The sequence below is a fragment of the Electrona antarctica genome (assembly GCF_951216825.1).
Source record: "Electrona antarctica genome assembly, chromosome: 10".
Lineage (NCBI taxonomy): Eukaryota > Metazoa > Chordata > Actinopteri > Myctophiformes > Myctophidae > Electrona > Electrona antarctica.
The window spans coordinates 46,319,585-46,341,310 of record NC_136791.1 but is presented as its reverse complement, the minus strand read 5'-3'; the positions used below and the strand labels follow the sequence as shown (position 1 = coordinate 46,341,310).

The window sequence follows — 21,726 nt, the reverse complement described above, 5'->3', positions numbered from 1 at the left end:
CCATTTGTTGAACTGGCTCAAAACCGTTTGTTGAACTGGCTCAAAACCGTTTGTTGAACTGGCTCAAAACCGTTTGTTGAACTGGCTCAAAACCGTTTGTTGAACTGGCTCAAAACCGTTTGTTGAACTGGCTCAAAACTGTCTGCATCAATATAATCAAACCAGGCAGGAAGCGCTATTTGCAGTCCATTCAAAATGTTTTCCTGTCTCCCAACAATGGAACCGGCAGAGCGAATGCCGTGGGAAAAAAAGGAGACGTCTATTCAATGAACACTTCTTCTGGCCGTACACACTAACTAAACTGATGCTCTTTGGTCATCTAAGAAGGCAGAGGTTCCCAACCACCCGGTCCGTGGACCACCGGTACGCGAGAAGGGAATCCCGGTTGTCCGGTTGAATGAAAGTACCAAAGATTCGTCAGGGATCTGACTGTGGTTTATAAACTGCTTCGAGTGAGTCCGTGTTACTTCCATGTTGCGTAGCATAACAGTGACGTCACTTTCGAATCCTTGGTATCTTGTTCAGAGCAGCAGCAGCGTAACAACAAACAAACTGCAGCCTATTTTGTCACGCTGGTGCTAATGAAACAAAACACTACACGGTATGGGATTATTATTTCATGTCAAAACATATTGTATCAGAAGATGATGTAACCCGGGTAAAGTAATGCGTCACTCTGCATGTTTAACTAAAGTTTTCCACATGTCCAAAGTCATTTCTGAATTAAAAAGACTATCCTTGTTAATATAACGCCATTTAGGTCAACGATATAACATGTTGTGAATGATATATTATAGCAGCGCAGCGGGTAGGCTACTATAGGCCAGTCAACGGTCTTCCCCGTGGGTTAGGTTTTGGTTCTGCGCCCCCGTCCCCCGCCCATGCTGGTCCGCGGACATTTCATTAACTGTCAGCTGGTCCGTGATAATAGAAAGGTTGGGAACCCCTGATCTAGGGTAAACTTGAATTTCAAATGAAGGATAACAAGGTGCATGACATGCAGATAAAGCAGCCATTTGATTCAAAGAAAGTGCCATTGTTGTCCACAACCTTGGTATCCTTCTTTAGACGCTGTAGACAGATTTATTTTTATCCAACTTTTCATACACCGGGCGGGACTGCCGAGCTATATTCAATATTCGGGTCATTAATTATTCCGTTGGAATATCTGAGGATAGCCAGTTCTCCACAAAGCAACACAACAGTGATTCATTTTACATCTGGACGCCACCAGACGATCGGTCTGGCGGTCTTTGTTTGTCCAGTGAACAAAGTGGTCTCAGTCCCATGTTGTCACAAAGGCGTTTGGATTGAGTTTAGTGGCTGTTGGTCCCTCTCGACTCTGCTGTGGAAATGTAATAGCTTAACAATAGCAGTGGCAATAGGCTTGTATTGCAAAAAAAGGAGACCATGCGTGAAAATCAAGCATTTACATTAAACCTGGCGGGAATTGGGAGTGAATAGGGAAGGTTGACAGCTCTGTCGTCGTAGCAGCTAAGACTAGTTAGTGGTTGTGTGTGTGTGTGTGTGTGTGTGTGTGTGTGTGTGTGTGTGTGTGTGTGTGTGTGTGTGTGTGTGTGTGTGTGTGTGTGTGTGTGTGTGTGTGTGTGTGTGTGTGTGTGTGTGTGTGTGTGTGTGTGTGTGTGTGTGTGTGTGTGTGTGTGTGTGTGTGTGATAACTAAAATTATCTCAATTATACGTTTTATGCATTTGCTGGGATTAGCTACACAGTTTATACAAAGGACCATTCGCGGCACGCACTGTTTGTGGTGCACAAGTATGTATGGTGTGTGTGTGTGTGTGTGTGTGTGTGTGTGTCAGACAGTGGTCTCTATCTTCTCTATAATCTCCACTAGAGACCTAGATGGAGCCAACAGGGAGAACTCCTCGTTCCCCCACGGAGAACCCCGACTTGACTCCACGTCACTGTTCGTCTCCTCTTCCTCGTCCTCCTCCTCGCCATCCTCGTCGTCCTCGTCCTCGTCGTATGACTCCGTGTAAGTCCCGCCCACCGCGTTTATCCCAGAATCCTCCGAGCTGGAAGGGGAGGAGCAGGGCTGTGACTTCTGTCCGGTCGGATGCGACGACTCCGACACCGCCTTCGCTATCTCATCGTAGTCCTCCAGGGGGCTGCGATCGGACGACCGGGGCCGTGGGCGCCGTGGCTGGGACTGCCGTTTTTTCGGGGTCGACGCGGGAGTCGACGTCGGGGGCGACGTCGCGTTGCGAGCCGCCGCCTTGGGGGGCGGAGTCAGGGGCAGCCTCTGGACGTAGCACATCTTGCCGTTGATCCTCTTGACCACGTAGTCGTCCACGAAGAGCTCGGCGATGACGCAGAACCTGGTCTGGCTGGCCGGGGGCGGGGCCACCAGGGCCGGAGCGCTCCGCAGGAAGCGCTCGGCCAGCGACACGGAGAGGCTGGAGGAGGAGGAGGAGGCGGCGCAGTGGTGCTCGGGCGCATCGGAGGGAACCGGCGTGCTGGGAAGCTGGCACACGTTGGTCATTGGCTGGTACACGTATTTACCTGCCAGGGAGATATAATGACAATCAGAGGCATACCTTCAGAAGGGACTGTTCTATAGGAGTGAAGTGTGTGTGTGTGTGTGTGTGTGTGTGTGTGTGTGTGTGTGTGTGTGTGTGTGTGTGTGTGTGTGTGTGTGTGTGTGTGTGTGTGTGTGTGTGTGTGTGTGTGTGTGTGTGTGTGTGTGTGTGTGTGTGTGTGTGTGTGTGTGTGTGTGTGTGTGTGTGTGTGTGTGTGTGTGTGTGAGACACTACAGCTCTACAGAAAACAAATCGTAGTATACTTCTTCACACTGAAGAGAGATGACAGAGGAACGCGTGTGCTGAGGTTGAAAGGGAGCGAGAGTTGAGGAAAGGAGGGACGGAAGGAAATGCACTTAAGGGCAGGGATAAGAAGAGCAGTCTGTCCTGACGTGATTATACAAGGAGAGAGAGAGAGTGTTCAATATAGGCCAGGGGTGGGCAACTGGTGGCCCGGGGGCCACATGCAGCCCCCACCTTCACTTAACAGTGTTTAATGCACATCACGGAGGGGGGGGGGGGATGTTAATTCAGCGTCACGGTCATTTGAACCACTTCTCCATTTATACTTTGGCTATTAAAAAATAGCCGATGTACAAGCTCGTGCCACGCTGTGAGCTTGTACATCAACTTCTTTTTTCTTTTTTCTTTAAAGAAATCTATATAGAAAATGTTTGGACGATTTTGAATAGTTCTTAAGTGTTTTAACATAGATCTTCTCTTCCGTGTGTCCCTCCCTGGCACAATGCGTTTTCAGATGAGGGTCCGCTCGGCCCGAAATACAGATCAATCCTTTCTTCACATCGATGTGGTTGTCCTTGTCCTTGACTGCAAATGGTTTGAGAACCACTGCAGTTATACTGCATATATTCACAAGAATACACACAGGAACACACAGTAAATGCTGTCACTGCTGCTGCTCCAGTCCTGTGAGAGATATATATATATATATATATATATTGCAGCCTCCTTGTTTGTACGACAAACAACTCTCTCACAAAAGGAAGTATTTTCGAGCAGCTTCTGCTGCTATACAAGGTGCTAAAGTAGTTTTGTATCACTGCCGTCAAGGTTCCTAACTTCCTAGGCGAGGCTGAGGCAATAAATAACAGATGGTGACAGACAAGTCAGTCAGATAATCGTCACTATAGCGCCGTTGCGTCCTGACCGACTCCCTATACTGCATGGAATTGGAAGCCCAAGAATATAGGGTTGGCAAACTTTCAAACTAACGTTGTAGTAAATGGGAAATGTGCAATTTCTTACTGAAAATCAGAATCTGTTTTTTTTGGGGCTTGTACATGGACTTGGAATGTAGGAGTTGGTCAGTTCCACTGATGCATATTGTGAAAATGGCAGATCTACAAGCAAGCTTGCGGATATTTTCGCAGTTGTCTCTTTCTCATTTTATTTGGCAATTTGGACAATGTTTGACCAGTTTTTATATATTGATTATGTTTAATGCAGTAATGGTCTTATTTCATTTCTTTTTTTGAGGTTTTAAAAAGGTCTCAAAAGTCCCTAATGTCACTTTACTGTCATCTTCGGAACCCCCAAAGTCATGTTTTGGTCCCACATGTTGAGAACCACTCCTAGAGCATTTTTGGTTGTAACATCTGCACATGCTAACCTCTGATGAATATGTTACAAAACGTTAACTTTTTGTCAACTTTGTACTGGCAGTTCAAGCTCGTTATTTCCATCTTCCCGTTGTGTTTACACTTGTGAAGCAGGGAAACGTCTGTGCGATCCTTTGATGGTCCCTATACAGAATAATTAATTAACAACACAAACACATCCTGTCATTCTGGACCCAGAAGAAAGGATGAGGGGAAGCGGGTCATTGGAATTGAGATGATGAATGTGAGAAGGATGTGTAAGGGAGGGACGGAAAGGAAAGGGCGAGAGGGAAGGAACGAGGGAGGGAGGGAGGGAGGGGGAGAGGAAGAAGAAGAAGAGGAGGAATATAGGTGAGAAAGGGGAGAGGGGCGTGTGAGGAAGAGGGAGGGGGAGGGAAAGAAGATGAGGAATAGGTGAGAAACGAAAGAGGAAGGGGGAGGGTAAATGGTAAAATGGTAAATGGTGCATTTATATAGCGCCTTTATCCAAGGCGCTTTACATAGTGCATTACATTCACCCATTCACACACACATTCATACACCGATTGCGGCGGAAGCCATGCAAGGTATACCAAACGGCACACCGGGAGCCATTTGGGGTTCAGTGTCTTGCCCAAGGACACTTACGGCCGGGCTCCACCGGGCGCGTCAGCGTCGCGTCTCCGTCACCGTCAGGGAATGTTCCCTTTTTAATCAATGAAGGGTGGCTCCACTGCCCGCGTTGACGGAGACGCGACGCGTGCATTAAAATTGAACCGGTGCGTTTTTTGACGCGACGCGACGGAGACGCAACGCGTCCGGTGGAGCCCTGGCGTTAGACATGTAGACAGGAGGAGCCGGGGTTCGAACCTCCGACCCATGGATCATTGGACGACCTGCTCTACCTCTTGAGCCACAGTCGCCCCGGGGAAGGGAGAGAAGATGAGGAATAGGTAAAGGAGAGGGAAGAGGGAGGGGGATGGGAAGGGAGAGAAGATGAGGAATAGGTGAGAAAGGAGGAGAAGTGTTGAGGAAGGAGAGGGAGGAATGGTAATGAGGACCGAAGGAGAGGGGGATAATGAGCAGAGGAGAGAGAGAGAGAGCCTGCTACTGTACATAAAAACATAATTGATAATTGGAGCTGTATGCGATGTAGACAGGCGAGAAAGAGAAGAACAGAGAAGCATTAACAAATGTATGTGCGCGGCTGACCGATATTGGGGAGTGAAATATTGGCCAATATTGATACATCGGGCGATTCATGTATAGTCTCTCTCTAAGCCTCTTAACCCATTAACCCATTTTGGGCGGGAACCCCTTTTGGTGTTAGCATTATGTTATGCTTTAGCTATTGAAAAATAGCAGATCTACAAGCTCGTAGCGCGCCACCGAGTGGCGCGCTACGAGCTTGTAGGACTGCTATTTTTGAAAAATCATAAATATTTATTTCAGAAAACTGGATTTTTTTTTAAATTTCGACATCAGGCCTAAATGGTTGACATTAGGCTGATTCTACAAATGCCTTCTAAATCAGTAGTACCGGTATTCACACTTTCAAGATGTTTGAAAAATGTTAAAAAATGTACAAAGCTCGCAGCGCGGCACCAAGCCATGTATGCATGCAATCTATAAAATGACACCGATGCTTTCCCGGTTTTAATGGGGTAACTAACTAAGAAACCTTTAGCACCCTGTTCTAATCTAGACATAACATGCATGGATGTTTGGCAATCCAATTTCTGTTCATGAAGTATAGGCTGCCGCTAAATCACACGCTATAAGTCTCTTGTCAAAACACCTGTTTTGGGGGTGGTTTTTAGGGTGGATGTTGAACTTAATGTGCTTTAATTGCATCCCACGGGGTTTGGGGTTCTGCGCTGTGTGGAGGAGTCGCATACAGACAGACAGTAGTGTTTTTCCAGGGGTGACAGGCTGCGAGGCAGCTCTCGAAGGGGTCCTATCTGGCCCCGAGGTTGGATTTGGGGTAAATTAACCCATTTTGGGCGGGAACCCCTTTTGGTGTTAGCATTATTTTATGAATGAATGAATGAATGAATGAATGTTTATTTCGAACTCTTTTAAATAAAAATGACAATAAAAATACAAAATATACAATAATGCATTAAAAAAAAAAAAAAAAAGTTAAAACAAAAGCAAAACAAAATATAGTACAGTTCGAAAAGGAGCAGGAATGAAGCCTGAGCTTATCTGGTCCTACCCCTAATTATACAATTTAAAAAGAAACAAATATGTCAAAGTTCCCTTTATATTATATTATGTATTTGTCTATTTATTTTAGCACTAAGTGGAACCATAATGTACCCTCAACCCCCCCCCCCCCCCCCTCATGCTTCTTCTCTGTAGCTCATAAGCAAAGTATATTTAAACCTCTTCTTAAACAGTGCAATAGTTCCACTATTTTTAATTTCATCATCCAGACCGTTCCACAGAGTTATGCTTTAGCTATTGAAAAATAGCTGACCTACAAGCTCATAGCGCGCCACCGAGTGGCGCGCTACGAGCTTGTAGGTCTGCTATTTTTGAAAAATCGAAGAACGACTGACAGAAACATAGCTTTTTCAGAAAACTGTCAGGATGTAGAAGACATTTTTAGAATCTGATCTCAGGTCAAAATGGGTTAAAAAAGAGAGAAAGGGGGAAAAAAAGAATTCAGTTCAGTTATTATATCTGTGCACAGCACCCGCTCTCGCTCTCCTCGCCTCTACGGTGCCTCAGCTCAGCTGCTGGGCCTCCTAACAATGGAGGCATCAGGCAGCCAACCACACGCAGTGTGGCGCCTCCCGCCAGGGACCCACTTACATCATCTCACCCCAGCCATGCACCGAAGACCACGAGCACAGAGAGAATCAGATCCAACATTCAAAGACTTTGACTTTCCAAAAGGGATTATTATTACTCTTAGGCTATGATATGACACCAGATTCAATTTCTTTTTTGGTTTTGGTTCCTCTGCAATAACAAAGTATAGTGCGGTATAAACTATTCAAACCGGGAAAGCATCTGTATCATTTTAGACTATGTGAGTGTGTCACCATTTTTCAAGATTTTTCAAGAAATCTTAATGTGTGCAAATCTTTGAATATATGTTTAAACTGAACATTTTAAACACACATTTGCTTCTGGTGGTCTCTGGAACAAAATATTTTGAGATGTTTATGGGGGTCTGCGGCCAAATTCATATAATTTTGGGGGGTCCTTGACATGAAAAGGACTTATAATATCATTATTATATAACTCTGCTGTCCGGAAGAAACCACCTAACTCCAAAATGTTCATTTTTCAGAAAATGAATTATTTTTATTTTTTCAGGAAATGAAGAAAACCTTATATTTTTAAAACAAAGCAAAAGTTGGTGTTGTGACTTTATATATTGTCAATTACTATTGTCCAAAGCGCTTTTTAATACTTTCCATTGGTTTAATATTTTTTAAACAACACACAGAAGTAAAGGGTATTCATTAGCACTGATTTAAGGCCAATGTTAGCTGTCCAGAGCAGGCATTTCTGCTTTGGAATGGACAAGTACAGTACAGTATATGAATGCTGCCTTTATGAACATTCTCGCTCAGAATTCTCTTATCGCCTGGATGTGCTGGTTGAGCTTCAGACAGAGAGAGAGAGGTTTGCCCTTAAACATCAGGAATTTGATCACAAAAATTACAAATACACAGTGTACCGTAAATATAAAAATGGCAAGCATGACATAGGCTATAGTGTCTTGGCATGCATTATTGTTTGCACATAATGTGGAGGCAGATGCATGACTGGTGTGCTAGGTAGAAGAAGGCACACAGAAAATGTGACGTGCACCCACTGGGCAATTTTAGGATAAGGGTACTCCGTTGGGAAAAAGTCAAAAGAATGGGACCCAATTCAAGTTGTTCGCTCTGTTATTTCCACCAAATTCAGTCTGGGTCATCTCTGCCACATGCCCTCCATTTCTTGTTCACGCAATACGGTAGTCCAACCTCTGGATGCAGCCTAATTGAAAGTAATGTTTGAGCACAGCCTCATCGACTTCAGTGTGTTAGCGTAGGTAGACCACGGCCAACAGGCCCATTATGAAAAAAAACATCTTAAAAAAAAGATCTAAAACCTTAGGTGGTTTCCTTCCGACAGTAACAAACGCTTATGAAAGTCTTTCAGAAAACTGTTAGAATTTAGAAAACATTTTAAGGGGTCGGCGATATGTTGATAAATATTGTTGAGACGAGCCTTTGCAGAGATATCGTATATATATATAGTGATACAGTGAATGCAGTGATTTGCAGTTCTATATACAGTAACTGCAAATCTTATTGTAAACTGTAACATATTTTTGGCAAACGAAACCGTTGTTCTACGGAAGTATCGTTACACGGTATCTCTATAGTCATGTGCTCAAGACGGATCTGTCCGATATCTGATATTCCATCCTAATTGGCTAACATTTGCTTTCAACGTTTGCTAGATTGGCCCGTTTTGAACAAAAAGCCTCAAATCATGAACGCAGCATGCAATTTACGTGAAGTAAAGTACTGGGCTGAGGAATATATCACACCCTTTTTTGCAAAAACAAAATGCCTCAAATCATCCAATTGCCATCAAAGGTGTATAAGAAGAAATGGCACCCTTTTCATATTGGCCTATTATTATAGCGCCACGCGGAGGCCACAATAACGTGACCAGGCCTGGTGGTGGAGACCTGTGCCCCGAGGGGAACTTTTTCTAGTTAATAATGTATTGGGGCATCGGCGGGACGGCACTAAAGTGGTTCTCCTCTTACCTCACCGACCGGACCTACCAGGTCTCCTGGAAAGGTCTGTTATCATCCCCCCGAACCCTCCAAACTGGGGTCCCACAGGGATCTGTACTTGGTCCCCTCCTTTTCTCACTGTACACAAAATCCCTTGGCACTATCATCTCTGCTCACAATATATCCTATCACTGTTATGCCGATGACACACAACTGTTTCTATCCTTCCCCCCCTCTGCCACCCAGGTGGAAGAGCGCATCACTGCTTGCCTGGCTGACATCTCACAGTGGATGTCCTCCAACCACCTCAAGCTGAACCCAGACAAGACTGAGCTTCTCTTCTTCCCAGCTAAGTCCTGCCCGATGCGGGAGCTAACTATTTCCGTAGACAACGCCCTGGTAACGTCTGTCCCAACAGCCAGGAACCTTGGTGTTGTCCTGGACAGTCAGCTCTCGTTCAAAACTCACATCACAGCTGTCACTCGATCCTGTAGGTTCACACTCTATAACATACGACGAATTAGACCGTTCCTCACCCAGGAATCATCCCAGCTCCTAATCCAGACAACAGTCCTGTCAAAACTTGACTATTGTAACTCTCTCCTTACTGGCCTACCGGCATGTGCACTGAAGCCTCTCCAACTGATCCAAAATGCCGCAGCTCGCTTGGTCTTCAACCAGCCAAAATTCTCACATGTCTCCCCCCTGCTCCGCTCCCTGCACTGGCTCCCGGTCGCTGCCCGCACAGAATACAAAACTCTGATGTTGGCATTTAAAGCAACCAAAGGTATGGCTCCCCCATATCTTGCCAGCATGATTGAACCCTACAAACCCTCCCGCGCACTCAGATCAGCCAACGCAGGGAAGCTGGAAGTACCCTCACTAAAAACGCCGGGACAACGCTCCACACGTCCCAAACTCTTCTCCCTTCTGGCCCCAAAACTGTGGAATGCACTTCCCGTTGCAATCAGAACTGCAGCATCACTCCCGATCTTCCGCCGTAGTCTGAAAACCCACCTTTTCAGACTCCATCATGGCCCATAGCACTTACCCTACCCCCCTTAGACAGCACTTCTTAGACTTATATAGCATTTGAAACAGACTTATAGCATGTCATGTAGACAGCACAATAAGTGCATTGTATGTAGTCATAGCACTTCATAGTATATAGTGTATAGTAGTCATAGCACTTCATAGTATATATGTACAGCATAGTATAGCATATATGTGTAGTTTATATGTATAGTGTCATTATATAGATATGTTCTAGTTATAGTTTATATGTATAGTGTCATTATATAGATATGTTCTAGTTATAGTTTATATGTATAGTGTCATTATATAGATATGTTCTAGTCACGTTCTTAGCTTACGCATGTTTCGCGATAAATGCTTTTTACATATGTGATGTATTCCCATGCTTTTGTTCTTGCTTATTGTAAGTCGCTCTGGATTAAGAGCGTCTGCTAAATGCCTAAATTGTAAATTGTAAATTGGGTAACAGGTCTATTAGTTTCAATCGTTTAAACCCTGATTGCCATGCAGGGGGAATCCAGAACTCTTGTCATTCAAAAACCTGTTTTCCTGTGGGGGAAATAAATGAACAAATGGACCCAGAAGCTTATTAAATCAACTGAAAGACAAAGTAAAGTAATGCCTTGCCTTCTCTGCCGCAGCTGACGAGAGCAGCAAATGTGATCAAAACAGATAATTTCATTCCATCAAATTAAATGGAATCAACCCTGGGCTATTTATCTGAACTTAACCCATTTTGGGGTGGGAACCCCTTTACTTTTGGTGTTATAATTTAGCTATTGAAAAATAGCAGATCTACAAGCTCATAGCGCGCCACCGAGTGGCGCGCTATGAGCTTGTAGGTCTGCTATTTTTGAAAAATCGTAAAAAATGTCGGCATAAATCTTTGAATATATATTCTTTCAAAGTGAATGTTTTTAACTCGGGTCTAAATGGGATAATGGGCCTGTTGGCCGTGGTCTATACCTACCCTACCCTAACACACTGAAGTCGATGAGGCTGTGCTCAAACATTACTTTCAATTAGGCTGCATCCAGAGGTTGGACTACCGTATTCGTGAACAAGAAATGGAGGGCATGTGGCAGAGATGACCCAGACTGAATTTGGTGGAAATAACAGAGCGAACAACTTGAATTGGGTCCCATTCTTCTGACTTTTTCCCAACTGAGAGTACCCTTATCCTAAAATTGCCTAGTGCAGGTGCACGTCACATTTTCCGTGTGCCTTCTTCTACCTAGCTCACCAGTCATGCATTTGCCTCCACACTATGCGCAATTAAACAAGAATGCATGCCAACACACTATAGCCTATGTCATGCTTGCCATTTTTATATTTACGGTACACTGTGTATTTGTAATTTTTTGCGCAATGTGGCCCTATATACATGTAACTACATTATTGCACAATACTTATTAGTGCTCCTACGCGTCACATTTTTCCACTCGCACTGCACTGATTGGTGGCACAACGCAGGTGTGAGCGGCCCGAACCTCACGTTACGTAATTGCGTACTGCGTCTGCCACTTACTGGGGAATGTACAATGAACATTGTAACGTGGTTTTTTTGACTGAGTATTTACAAAATCACTATATATTGTATTTGTATTAAGTACTTTAAGTGCTTTAAAGGCTTCTTGCTTTGAGTAATTACTACATAGTGACTACAGTTGTCAGTTTGTCACTATTGTTGTACTTGTTGTTTTCTTAGATCTCTTCCCCTGTAACACCTCTCCCTTTCTCTCACACTCTTTCTGTCACCCCATCCCCACAACACGTAAACTAATGTGCATGTACGCCAATCATTTTAACCCATTTATGCCTGAAAGAATATATATTCAAAGATTTGTGCTGCATTTTTACGAATTTTCAAAAATAGCAGACCTACAAGCTCGTAGCGCGCCACTCGGTGGCGCGCTATGAGCTTGTAGATCTGCTATTTTTCAATAGCTAAAGTATAACATAATGCTTAGTTAAAACACCAAAAGGGGTTCCCGCCCAGAATGGGTTAATTGCCACTTAGCATAACTGCATCGCTAGCTATAGGCGAGGCTTTACTTGGCGATCACGTTTAGGATGCTAATCATTGTTAACCTCAATGGGCTGTTTACACTCTGAACACACCCGTTGACATTCCGTGTCACATGACGTGTTCAGCAACGCGTTCCTTTTGCATAATACAGGTTCATGGTTCAAGACCAAGTGCAGAGGTATGCAGAGACATGGTGCTTTTCTGGTCCGATGAGGACGTGAGTGGCGTTCAGAATGAGCTAGAGAACCATGTGAAGGTGGAGAAGATGTGCAGTGGTGTAAAGCAGTGGTTCTCAACCTGTGGGTCGGGACCCCCCCGGGGGGGATTTCCTTTATAACACCTTAAAGGACCACTTCACCACTTTTCAACCTATCTTCATATAATAGGTCCTCACTAATAATCATGAAAAAATGGCACGATTCTTTTCTACTCAGTCTGTGTCTCATAGGACAGCTGTGGGCAGTTTAGAAACAGTCTTCCAGTGACATCATCATTAGGCAGATTTTTTTTTTAAACAAGATTTTTTTTGCAAAAATGTTTAGATTTTGATTATCGTGAGAATGATGGCTTCCATTTTCGCATTGCAACTTTTCAGGACTAGAAAGCCTGCAGTTTCTATTAGCTTGTATTCCCCATCGATGATGTCACTGGAAGACAGTTTCTGAACTGCCCATAGCCCTCCTATGAGACACAGACCGAGTAGAAAATAATTGCACCATTTTTTCATGATTATTAGTGAGGACCTATTATATGAAGATAGGTTGAAAAGTGGTGAAGTGGTCCTTTAAATGTTATAATGGAAATCTATAGAGTGCCGAAAGGCTGACGTCACTCGCTTCATCCCCTGTTGTCACAGACGTTTTTCTTTCTCTATGGACAATAACATTGGGTCATCTTAGAATCCGGGTCCAAAAATAAACAAATGATCAGGAAGGTGGCTCTGTATGGATTACGATAGTCAGTCACTCATATTTGATACAGTCCGTTTCTTGTATTAATTTCGAGTCGTTCAAAGTGAGACGACTTGACATCACAAGCTTGGCCACATATAGTCCGGAATTGTGGTTCCTCACATCCATATAATTGGATTTTCTTTACTGGAGCCAAATATAACAGTACACACACAGTATACAGATACGCCCTATACTATATTATGGCCCATTTAGACATGGAGCTGAGTTTTATGATTTTTCTACTGAGCACATTCAAAGCACAGCTGTGTGTGTGTGCTCTGGACCTGTTAAAAAGCAGACCACCGCCTGAGGTCCTCAGGCTGGGCACTTCATCTGGATAGCTTAGCTTGCAGCCCTCCGCTCCAGACTAACGATAATGGCAGTATATCGTCTACTCTGTCGGGTGGAAACCTCATATGTCCAAAACTGTTACTGTTCAGGATTCAAATTAACCCCATTGTTATGCTTTAGCTATTGAAAAATAGCAGATCTACAAGCTCATAGCGCGCCACCGAGTGGCGCGCTACGAGCTTGTAGGTCTGCTATTTTTTGAAAAATCGAAGAACGACTGACATAGAAACATAGCTTTTTCAGAAAACTGTCAGGATGTAGAAGACATTTTTAGAATCTGATCTCAGGTCAAAGTGGGTTAAGACATGGCAGAAGTAGCAGATCGTCATGCTCGAGTGACGCTGGTATCAAGTAGGGAGTTAAGAGGTTTCTGCCCAACCGCGACGATATGCTTTCGCCACCAAGAGGACTCCCAGACTGTGGAGAGCACACACACACACACACACACACACACACACACACACACACACACACACACACACACACACACACACACACTGCTTCTTTCACTTGTTTCACTTGGAGCTGCTTGTGGTGTGACATAGCACCTCTTTTGGTAAGATCTCAATTGTAGTACTATAGAACACTTTGTTGCCATGGTGCTAACAGCATAAGTTCAGCACCAAACGGCAGTGAATTATTGTTTTCTATTGAATATATTGTTCCAGCACGCCGCTCGGGGTGGTAGCCTGGAAACCAGACGAATCGTTGGTCTGGCACGCCTCAGTTTGAATTTAACATTTCGTAACCGCCCCTTGGAAATAAATCTTCCACACCGAAGTCCACACAGACTTATATCTACACGGAGATACCCTGGCCATGGCAGGATACTCGAGTGGCGCAGTGTTAAAGTGCCCGTCCACCACAACAGAGGTCAAATCCACCGTGGTGCATCCGGATTTGGCGAGCGTCTACAGGAACACATTTGGCCCGTGTTCGGGGGAGCCTTACAGAAACACATTTGGCCCGTGTTCGGGGGAGCCTAGGGAAGCTGGATCGGGGAGAGTGATAATTGGCACCACATGTGATCCCTACAGGCTGGGGCGGTGCCTGTCAGCAGGGAGTGTTGGACGGGAGGAGTAGGACGAGGGCTCTACGTCCTCCTGGCGGGGGCTCCTTACTGGTAGGTGAGTCCGTAGAATGCATCGGAGGTGACGACACCAAAATGAGCGAGTATGGAGGAAATGGGGATAAAATGTAATTGGCATAACGACTAAATTGGGGAGAAAAGGGATAAAATGGGAAAAAAGCTATATTCTTCAAACAGCTGGGTTATAAATAGTCCAAAAACACAAGTAGTAAATAATAATAATATATTTTTGGCATATCAATATACAGTAGGTGTGAAAAAATAACTCCTTCAAACTATACTATCTACCTATTGTAGATGTATATCCAGGCTATTACAAATACATTTTGACATCTTTCATTCTGTGATAAGGGGCAGTATTACGTCATCAATCTGAGAACCCATCATCAAAAAATAAAGGAAAAACAGCACCCTCTTTTCTTTTGAATTTGACAGAGTCAACAGTCTGTCCCGAGAGACTACGTCATAAGCTAAGAAATAAGAGCAAGCTAAAGTGCCACTGCGGGCTGAACTGTCACAGTGAGGGACTTTGCTGCTGAGGTAGCCTCGGTACCCAGTTTTGGAGATATGGCTTCTAGAGTAATGTCTTGCGGAAAACAGCGAGTTGAGAAAACAGGTTTGAAAGGTTCACTTTTGTGGACTCTTAACATTACACCTAGCTACATGTTTAAGCATTTATTTCATATTTACATGTCGATTTCAGCTCTGACACTTATTTCAGACATGTTCTAGTATGTGAAGAGTCTGCCTGTGCTTTTAATTCATTTTTGGAAAAAAACAAGTGTTTCTCCTCTGGTGAAAAGTTTGATTTTGCACGATGGCAGGCTCTCAATCAAATCTGGTCACATATTTCCCCAGCGCTTGCTCCATGCTCTCTCATGCCCTCTAGCCAGGCTACATTTGTGTCTTTGTGAATAACTAAGGCTGTGGGTACATACAGCGGCAATTTCCAATACTACTTCTACTCTATATCTCAGAGGCAAATATTGTACATTTTACTACAATTATATGAACTTTATAGTTACTAGTCACTTCATAGATTTTGATTATTATTTCAAAACAAACCACTTAAGTCTCATATATATATATATATATATATATATATATATATTTATATTCTTTTCTTTCTTTCTTTTTTACATGGAAAACTCTGCACCGTGAGTACTTTTACTTTTGATACTTTAAGTATATTTTGATGATGCGATACTATTGTACTTTTACTCCCAGTGTACATTTTGAATACTGGATAGCCTATCGTGTGGCATCGTCCCCAAAAAGTGACACATTGTGCCAGAGGTGGAAAATCTATATAATTTCGATATGATGTCTACAGTATATATAATATCAGAGGAAAATTGAAACGGAAGTTAAATCAATGAATACTCTTAATATGCAGTGTCCCTCTTTCATGTTCTTCCCTCCTTCATACATTAACCCATTTTGGGGCGGGAACCCCTTTTGGTGTTAGCATTATGTTATGCTTTAGCTGTTGAAAAATAGCAGATCTACAAGCTCATAGCGCGCCACCGAGTGGCGCGCTACGAGCTTGTAGGTCTGCTATTTTTGAAAATCGAATAACGAATGACATAGAAACATAGCTTTTTCAGAAAACTGTCAGGATGTAGAAGACATTTTTAGAATCTGATCTCGGGTCAAAATGGGTTAACTCAACCCTCCCCTCTCTCTCTCTCTCTCTTTCTCTCTCTCTCAGCATGTTGAATTAAACATCAAGACTAAAGTTTCTGCCATGTAGCGTTCATCAGCTCTCCCATCCTCCAAATGTCTCACCCCCCTTTCTCTCTCCCCCCTCTTTTCGTCACACCCACCCCAATGCCCCCTGGGTAATTACCATTTTCTTTCCCCCATTCAAAATCCCATAGACTTTGTTTTTTTTTAAATCACGTAATATAAAAACTGTTAAGACTGTATAACACTGACAAATGTACAAATGTATCTAAAGAGTAAGAAAATAAAAGCCTGCCTATATAGAGCGTCGCAGTCCCGCCCCCTTTCATGACGACGCCAGGCCCAGGAAATAGTTTCCAATGCATTTTTCCCATAGACATTTCAAAACGTATTTATTTAAAGACCTTATAAGCGTCGTACAAAGCCAACTCTTGTCGTGACAAATCATGACGACAAACACAATATTTTGGACCAAACAAATAATTACAAAGAAGAAAAACAACAAAAAAAGTGTTGTAACCTGCCGTTTTCTTATTCTTTCTAATTATTTGTTCAGCCCGAAAAATTGTGTTTGTTGTCATGATTTGTCACGACAAGAGTTGGCTTTGTCCGCGGCGTAAATGTCTTTAAATAAATACTTTCTGAAAAGTCTATGAGGAAAATGAACGGGGATTTCTTTTCCGGGTCTCTCGAGGGGGCGGGACTGTGACGCTCTATATGGCTTAGGAATTGCCTAATGACTACATATCCCATTACACCTGCTCCATCAAATAAACCAAATAACACGCACTGAAAACCAATGTCACAAAATAATTTTGATTCATTGGTTGAGTGGTCGATTGATTGAATACTTTATTAACAAGCTTTAAAACAGTCACAAAAGCAATACTAAAAAGATAACACCAACAGGCCTGATGGAGACTGGTTCCTATTGTGGTCCATTGTGCTCAATCATCATCTACGGAATCTCAGGAATGTTATGACAGAGTGCGTCAGTGGGAACAGTGAATTACGTGATTTCCTACTGTATTCGTCCAGAGATAATTCCGGAATTAATTAAAGTTTCTCCAAACATGGACTGTATCTGCAATAACTAAATATTGTACAGCATTTTAAAGCCACCTATACCTGACAGAATCGCCAGACTATTTGTGAGCGGTGCAACCACTCCTAGAACCAGCAATGTCCGTCCGTCCCTATGTATGTTTAGGGTACCAACAGGGGGCGCTGTTGCACCACTCACTTCAGACAAGGTCTGATTTTTTTTGAGTGGTGCAAACCACTCCAATAACCAGCTTTGTCTGTACCCGTGTACCTGTACGTGGGGCCATGTACAGGTGAGCATGGTTGCTATGGTTAGTGTGTGACGTCACTGCACCACTCAGTTTACACAGGTGTGATTTTTTTATTGTATTTTTGGAAAACAAAATTATATTACATGATTTTTAAAAAGTATGGGATTTTGAATGGGAGAAAATCTTCATGACCCCCAGGGGGCGTAGGTTTAACGTCACGTCTAGTCTAGTTCTGTCACATCCCCCCCAACACACACGTCACATACACACACTGACACACCCTTTAGGTACTGTAACGCACACGCACACACACACACACACACACGTGCACACATGCATAAACATGCTGTACGACACACGCTCATACACGCGCGCACACACACACACACACACACACACACCCTTACACAGTGGGAGCAGACCCCGGGGGGATGGCACTGACAAGCAGACTGTTAACTCTACTAGCAAGTAGGACAGTGACACTTCTCCTCCTCCTCTCTCTCTCTCTCTCTCTCTCTCTGTCCGTCTTCCCCATGCCTTCATTTCCTTCATTTATTGTCTACAATCCTTCTCTTCTTCCGTCCATTGCCTCCTTCCATTCCCATGTGAGCTCCTTTTTCCCCCATCCCCCACTTCCTTTCATTGCTTCCTTGGTTTTCCTCTTCCCTTACAGCCCCCACACTCCCTCCCTCTCTCCCCCCCGTTATTTTCTCTTCCTCTCCTCCCTTCCTCTTACCCCCCCCCCCCCCCAGTCCCTAAAGGCCTAGCCTCTATTTACAGCAACATCATCATTTACTTCTGTTATTAACCCTTACCAGACTTGACTCACTCTATAAGCACTCTGTTATTCAGCCAGCTGTCTAACAACAAATCTAATTACCACAGGCTTGTTGATGAAGAGCACACACAGCACTTTAAACCAGGTTAAGTGACAAAGAAAACAGTCTTATTTAAATCACAGATTTATCCACATGCGGTCACGCCAGGAAGCTGCCCTCTCAATCTGCAGTCCCCAGGCGATGACCACGAAACACCACAACGACATTCGGCAAAAAATAGCTGCGACACGTAACTTTTAACCAGTGGTGTAAAGTAACTAAGTACATGTACTCAAGTACAAAGCAAAGTTACTATATTTACCCAGGGTAACTGGACTAAGCATCAGATACTTGTTTACAGCAAGGCCCTGCTCATAGAACATTTCATGGTAGTGGTTCAATGCCTTGCTCAAGGGCACTTCAGCGGTGGTAATTTTAACGTGCCGGTCCGGGGATACGAACTGGCGACCTTCCGGTATCAAGACCGCTCCGCAAACCGTTCCGCCACCGCTGTACCATTTTGATGTATTTTGACTGTACTGGAGACAGTATTTCTACTGTTCACTGCTGTTTGAGAACCACTGTTCTAAACCAATGTTCTAAATCCTAAGCGTTTTCTGAACTCATGTTGATTAGGTGATGTAATGGTGATGTAAACAAACGGTGCAAACACAAACATTAAACGCCATTAACAATAAAGAGACAATATGACGTAAATTACGTAGATTTTCTCTTCGTTGTCAATGCGTTTACAAAACAAACATTGAACTAAAGACAAACATTAAACCTGTGTAATTAATAAATAAATTAAATAAATATATAAAACAATTAACAAAACATCACCTGTGTCATCTACAATGACACAGATGCTTTAGTGGCGTAAGTGGTTAAAACTACTTCGGACATTCAGCTTGAAATGGCAGTTGTGGTATGCAGTTTCATGTATATTTCCCCCACCCAGATCATCCCAGGCGGTCCGTGTTTTCAAACCAGTAATCTTCCAGCCGCGAGTCTGCTTCTCGTCTATACGCTCCAGACTACTGCTGCCTGCGAATGATGCAAAGTACAATGATGTCATGTTCTCTCAGGGCCTCGTGTTGACTGCTTATACTGCTGCGTACCTCTCGGCAACACTCTCGTGTCACGTTGACCCATTTTGACCTGGGAACGATTCTATAAATGTCTTCTAAATCCTGACAGTTTTCTGAAAAAGCTATGTTTCTATGTCAGTGGTTCTTTGATTTTTCAAAAATAGCAGATCTACAAGCTCGTAGCGCGCCACTCGGTGGCGCGCTATGAGCTTGTAGATCTGCTATTTTTCAATAGCACCAAACACCAAAAGGGGTTCCCGCCCAAAACGCCACTCTAAGTGTGCTACAGTTAATTAAACTAATCCATTTAATTTAAAAAAAAACTATGCGATAAAATTATTTAAAAAAGTGGTTAATCTGAATAATCAATTTAGTCGATAATAAGAAATACATTTGAATTGTTTCGTGTTGAAAAAAGCAGTTAATATAACACGATTATTAGATTTATGAAAAATAAAATAATCAAAGTAAGTGATAGAATAATTACTAAGAGCATAATTGATAGTTGCATGCCCTACGTTACACATAGACATAGCAACATTGTATGAAAAATAGTTTCATTTTTTTTTACACTATAGTACTATAATGCTCTTTATCCAAACTGAACAAACCTAGTGGTAACCTCATGTGGGCATGATTCTATTCACATTCACATAAGCTCTGCTGGCAATGGACTTTAATGCCATGATCAGCTCTTTTTCTTTTTCACACTCCCAGACTTCTAACAATACTCTGGATTGTACTGTGTGCGTTTTGTTAAAGAGCGTGTCTCACTCTCACTTCTCCTTCTCTCTCTCTCTCTCTTTATTTCTGTTCTGTGGAATCTGAGGAATGGAGTCATGTGAGCCTTTCTCCTCCTCCAGATACGAAAAGAAGACAAAGTCAGTAAAAAAAAGTCGAGGAAAAAAAGCCCTCCTTATTCAGTGGTGGGAAAAAGTACTCGCATCTTTTACTTAAGTAAAAAGTATCAATACTGCAATGTAGAGTACAGAAAATTGGAAATACTCCAGTAAAGTAAAAAAAATACCTCAAAATTGTACTTAACCCATTTTGACCTGAGATCAGATTCTAAAAGTTTTCTGAAAAAGCTATGTTTCTGTGTCAGTCGTTCTTCGATTTTTCAAAAATAGCAACAGCTAAAGCAACAGCTAAAGCATAACATAATATAAATATAACACCAAAAGGGGTTCCCCGCCCAGAATGGGTTTTAAGTACAGTAGTTGTACTTAATTATGTCTCACTCGTCAGACTTCCTCTTGGTCTCTTCTGTATTAAGTCTGTACATGGACTGTTACTGGTTCTGTCTGTACATGTGCAGAATCTGGTTCTCTTCTAGTTCAATACATCACAGTTCAGGAAATGTATACCATTGTTGCATTAGTGAGCTACTTTTACATGACAAAACTCTACAGAAGAGAGTACATATAACGTGAAGGTGTTGCAGGGAATGAGTCCAACCCAGAACATCAGGATTAGATCAATCTGTGTTGATATCCTCTGTCCTCTAGAAGAAGAAAGGCACTGGAGCAAACAATTAAAGCCTTTAATTAAAAACAATTAAAGGAAAAAAATAAAAAATAAAACAAAGGGTTTAATTGTCAGAGTTTTCTCCAGTGCTTTCCTTCTTCCACACATACAGTACCAGTCCAGTCCCGCTCCTGAGATGCACCGGACCAGCCCGAGTTTGGCTTGAGGCGTGGTGTAAAGTGGAACCCCTTTTATTCTTAAGATTTGTTTTTGGCTTTTGTGTGTTTTATTGATAGTTACAGTGAAGACGGACAGGATAAGAGGGAGAGAGAGAGAAGGGGAGAGACATGCAGCAAAGGTCGTCATGAACGGGACTCGAACACGCGACACGCTGTCAGGCCAGAGCCTATTTATGTGGCATGCGCCTGGACCACTAGGCCAGCTGGTGCCAGTGGAACCCCTTTTAACCATATATCCTGTTTATACGATCTGTCATAATCAAATGATTAAAAGTTTTGATTTAAGATTAAGATGAAAAGATCATCGTGTTTCCACCTTGCTGTGTGTATGTGGGAGCCCTGTCAAATACAACTTAATAATTCTGGAGACGGTCGAGCCCCATTCAGTTTTTTCCAGCTTTTAAAAGCTGGAAAAAACTGAATGGGGCTCGACCGTCTCCAGAATTATTAGAATCAGAACAAACTACCCACCTGGCTCATTAAATCTCTCTAGAAGGCTCTGACAGAACAAGCTCTCACTCTCTCTCTCTCTCTCTCCTTTTCTCTGATGCAAACACACACACACACACACGCACACTATGACACACACGCACACACACACACACACACACACACACACACACACACACACACATTGTACTGCCTTCTTCAAAGACATGAACAACAAAGACACAGCTCCTCTAAGACTAATACTGAGAGATGCACCATCGATATCACTCCCGCCAACGCACGCACGCACGCACGCATGTACGTACGCACACACCACTCAGAACAGCA

General features: G+C 43.1%; 2 protein-coding genes across 7 annotated transcripts in view; one reads left to right on the top strand and one right to left on the bottom strand.

Moving 5' to 3' along the window:
• Positions 1-21,726, top strand: part of LOC306931554 (follistatin-related protein 1-like) — a 101,094-nt gene that overhangs the window by 18,129 nt on the left and 61,239 nt on the right. The window lies entirely within an intron of this gene.
• LOC306931555 (UPF0524 protein C3orf70 homolog A-like) overlaps positions 1,174-21,726 on the bottom strand; it is a 28,865-nt gene continuing 8,312 nt past the window's right edge. The window contains exon 2 of the mRNA XM_079512971.1: positions 1,174-2,524. Within this exon, the coding sequence (XP_079369097.1) occupies positions 1,818-2,524 (707 nt within the window). The 3' untranslated portion in view covers positions 1,174-1,817. The remainder of the gene's footprint in view (positions 2,525-21,726) is intronic.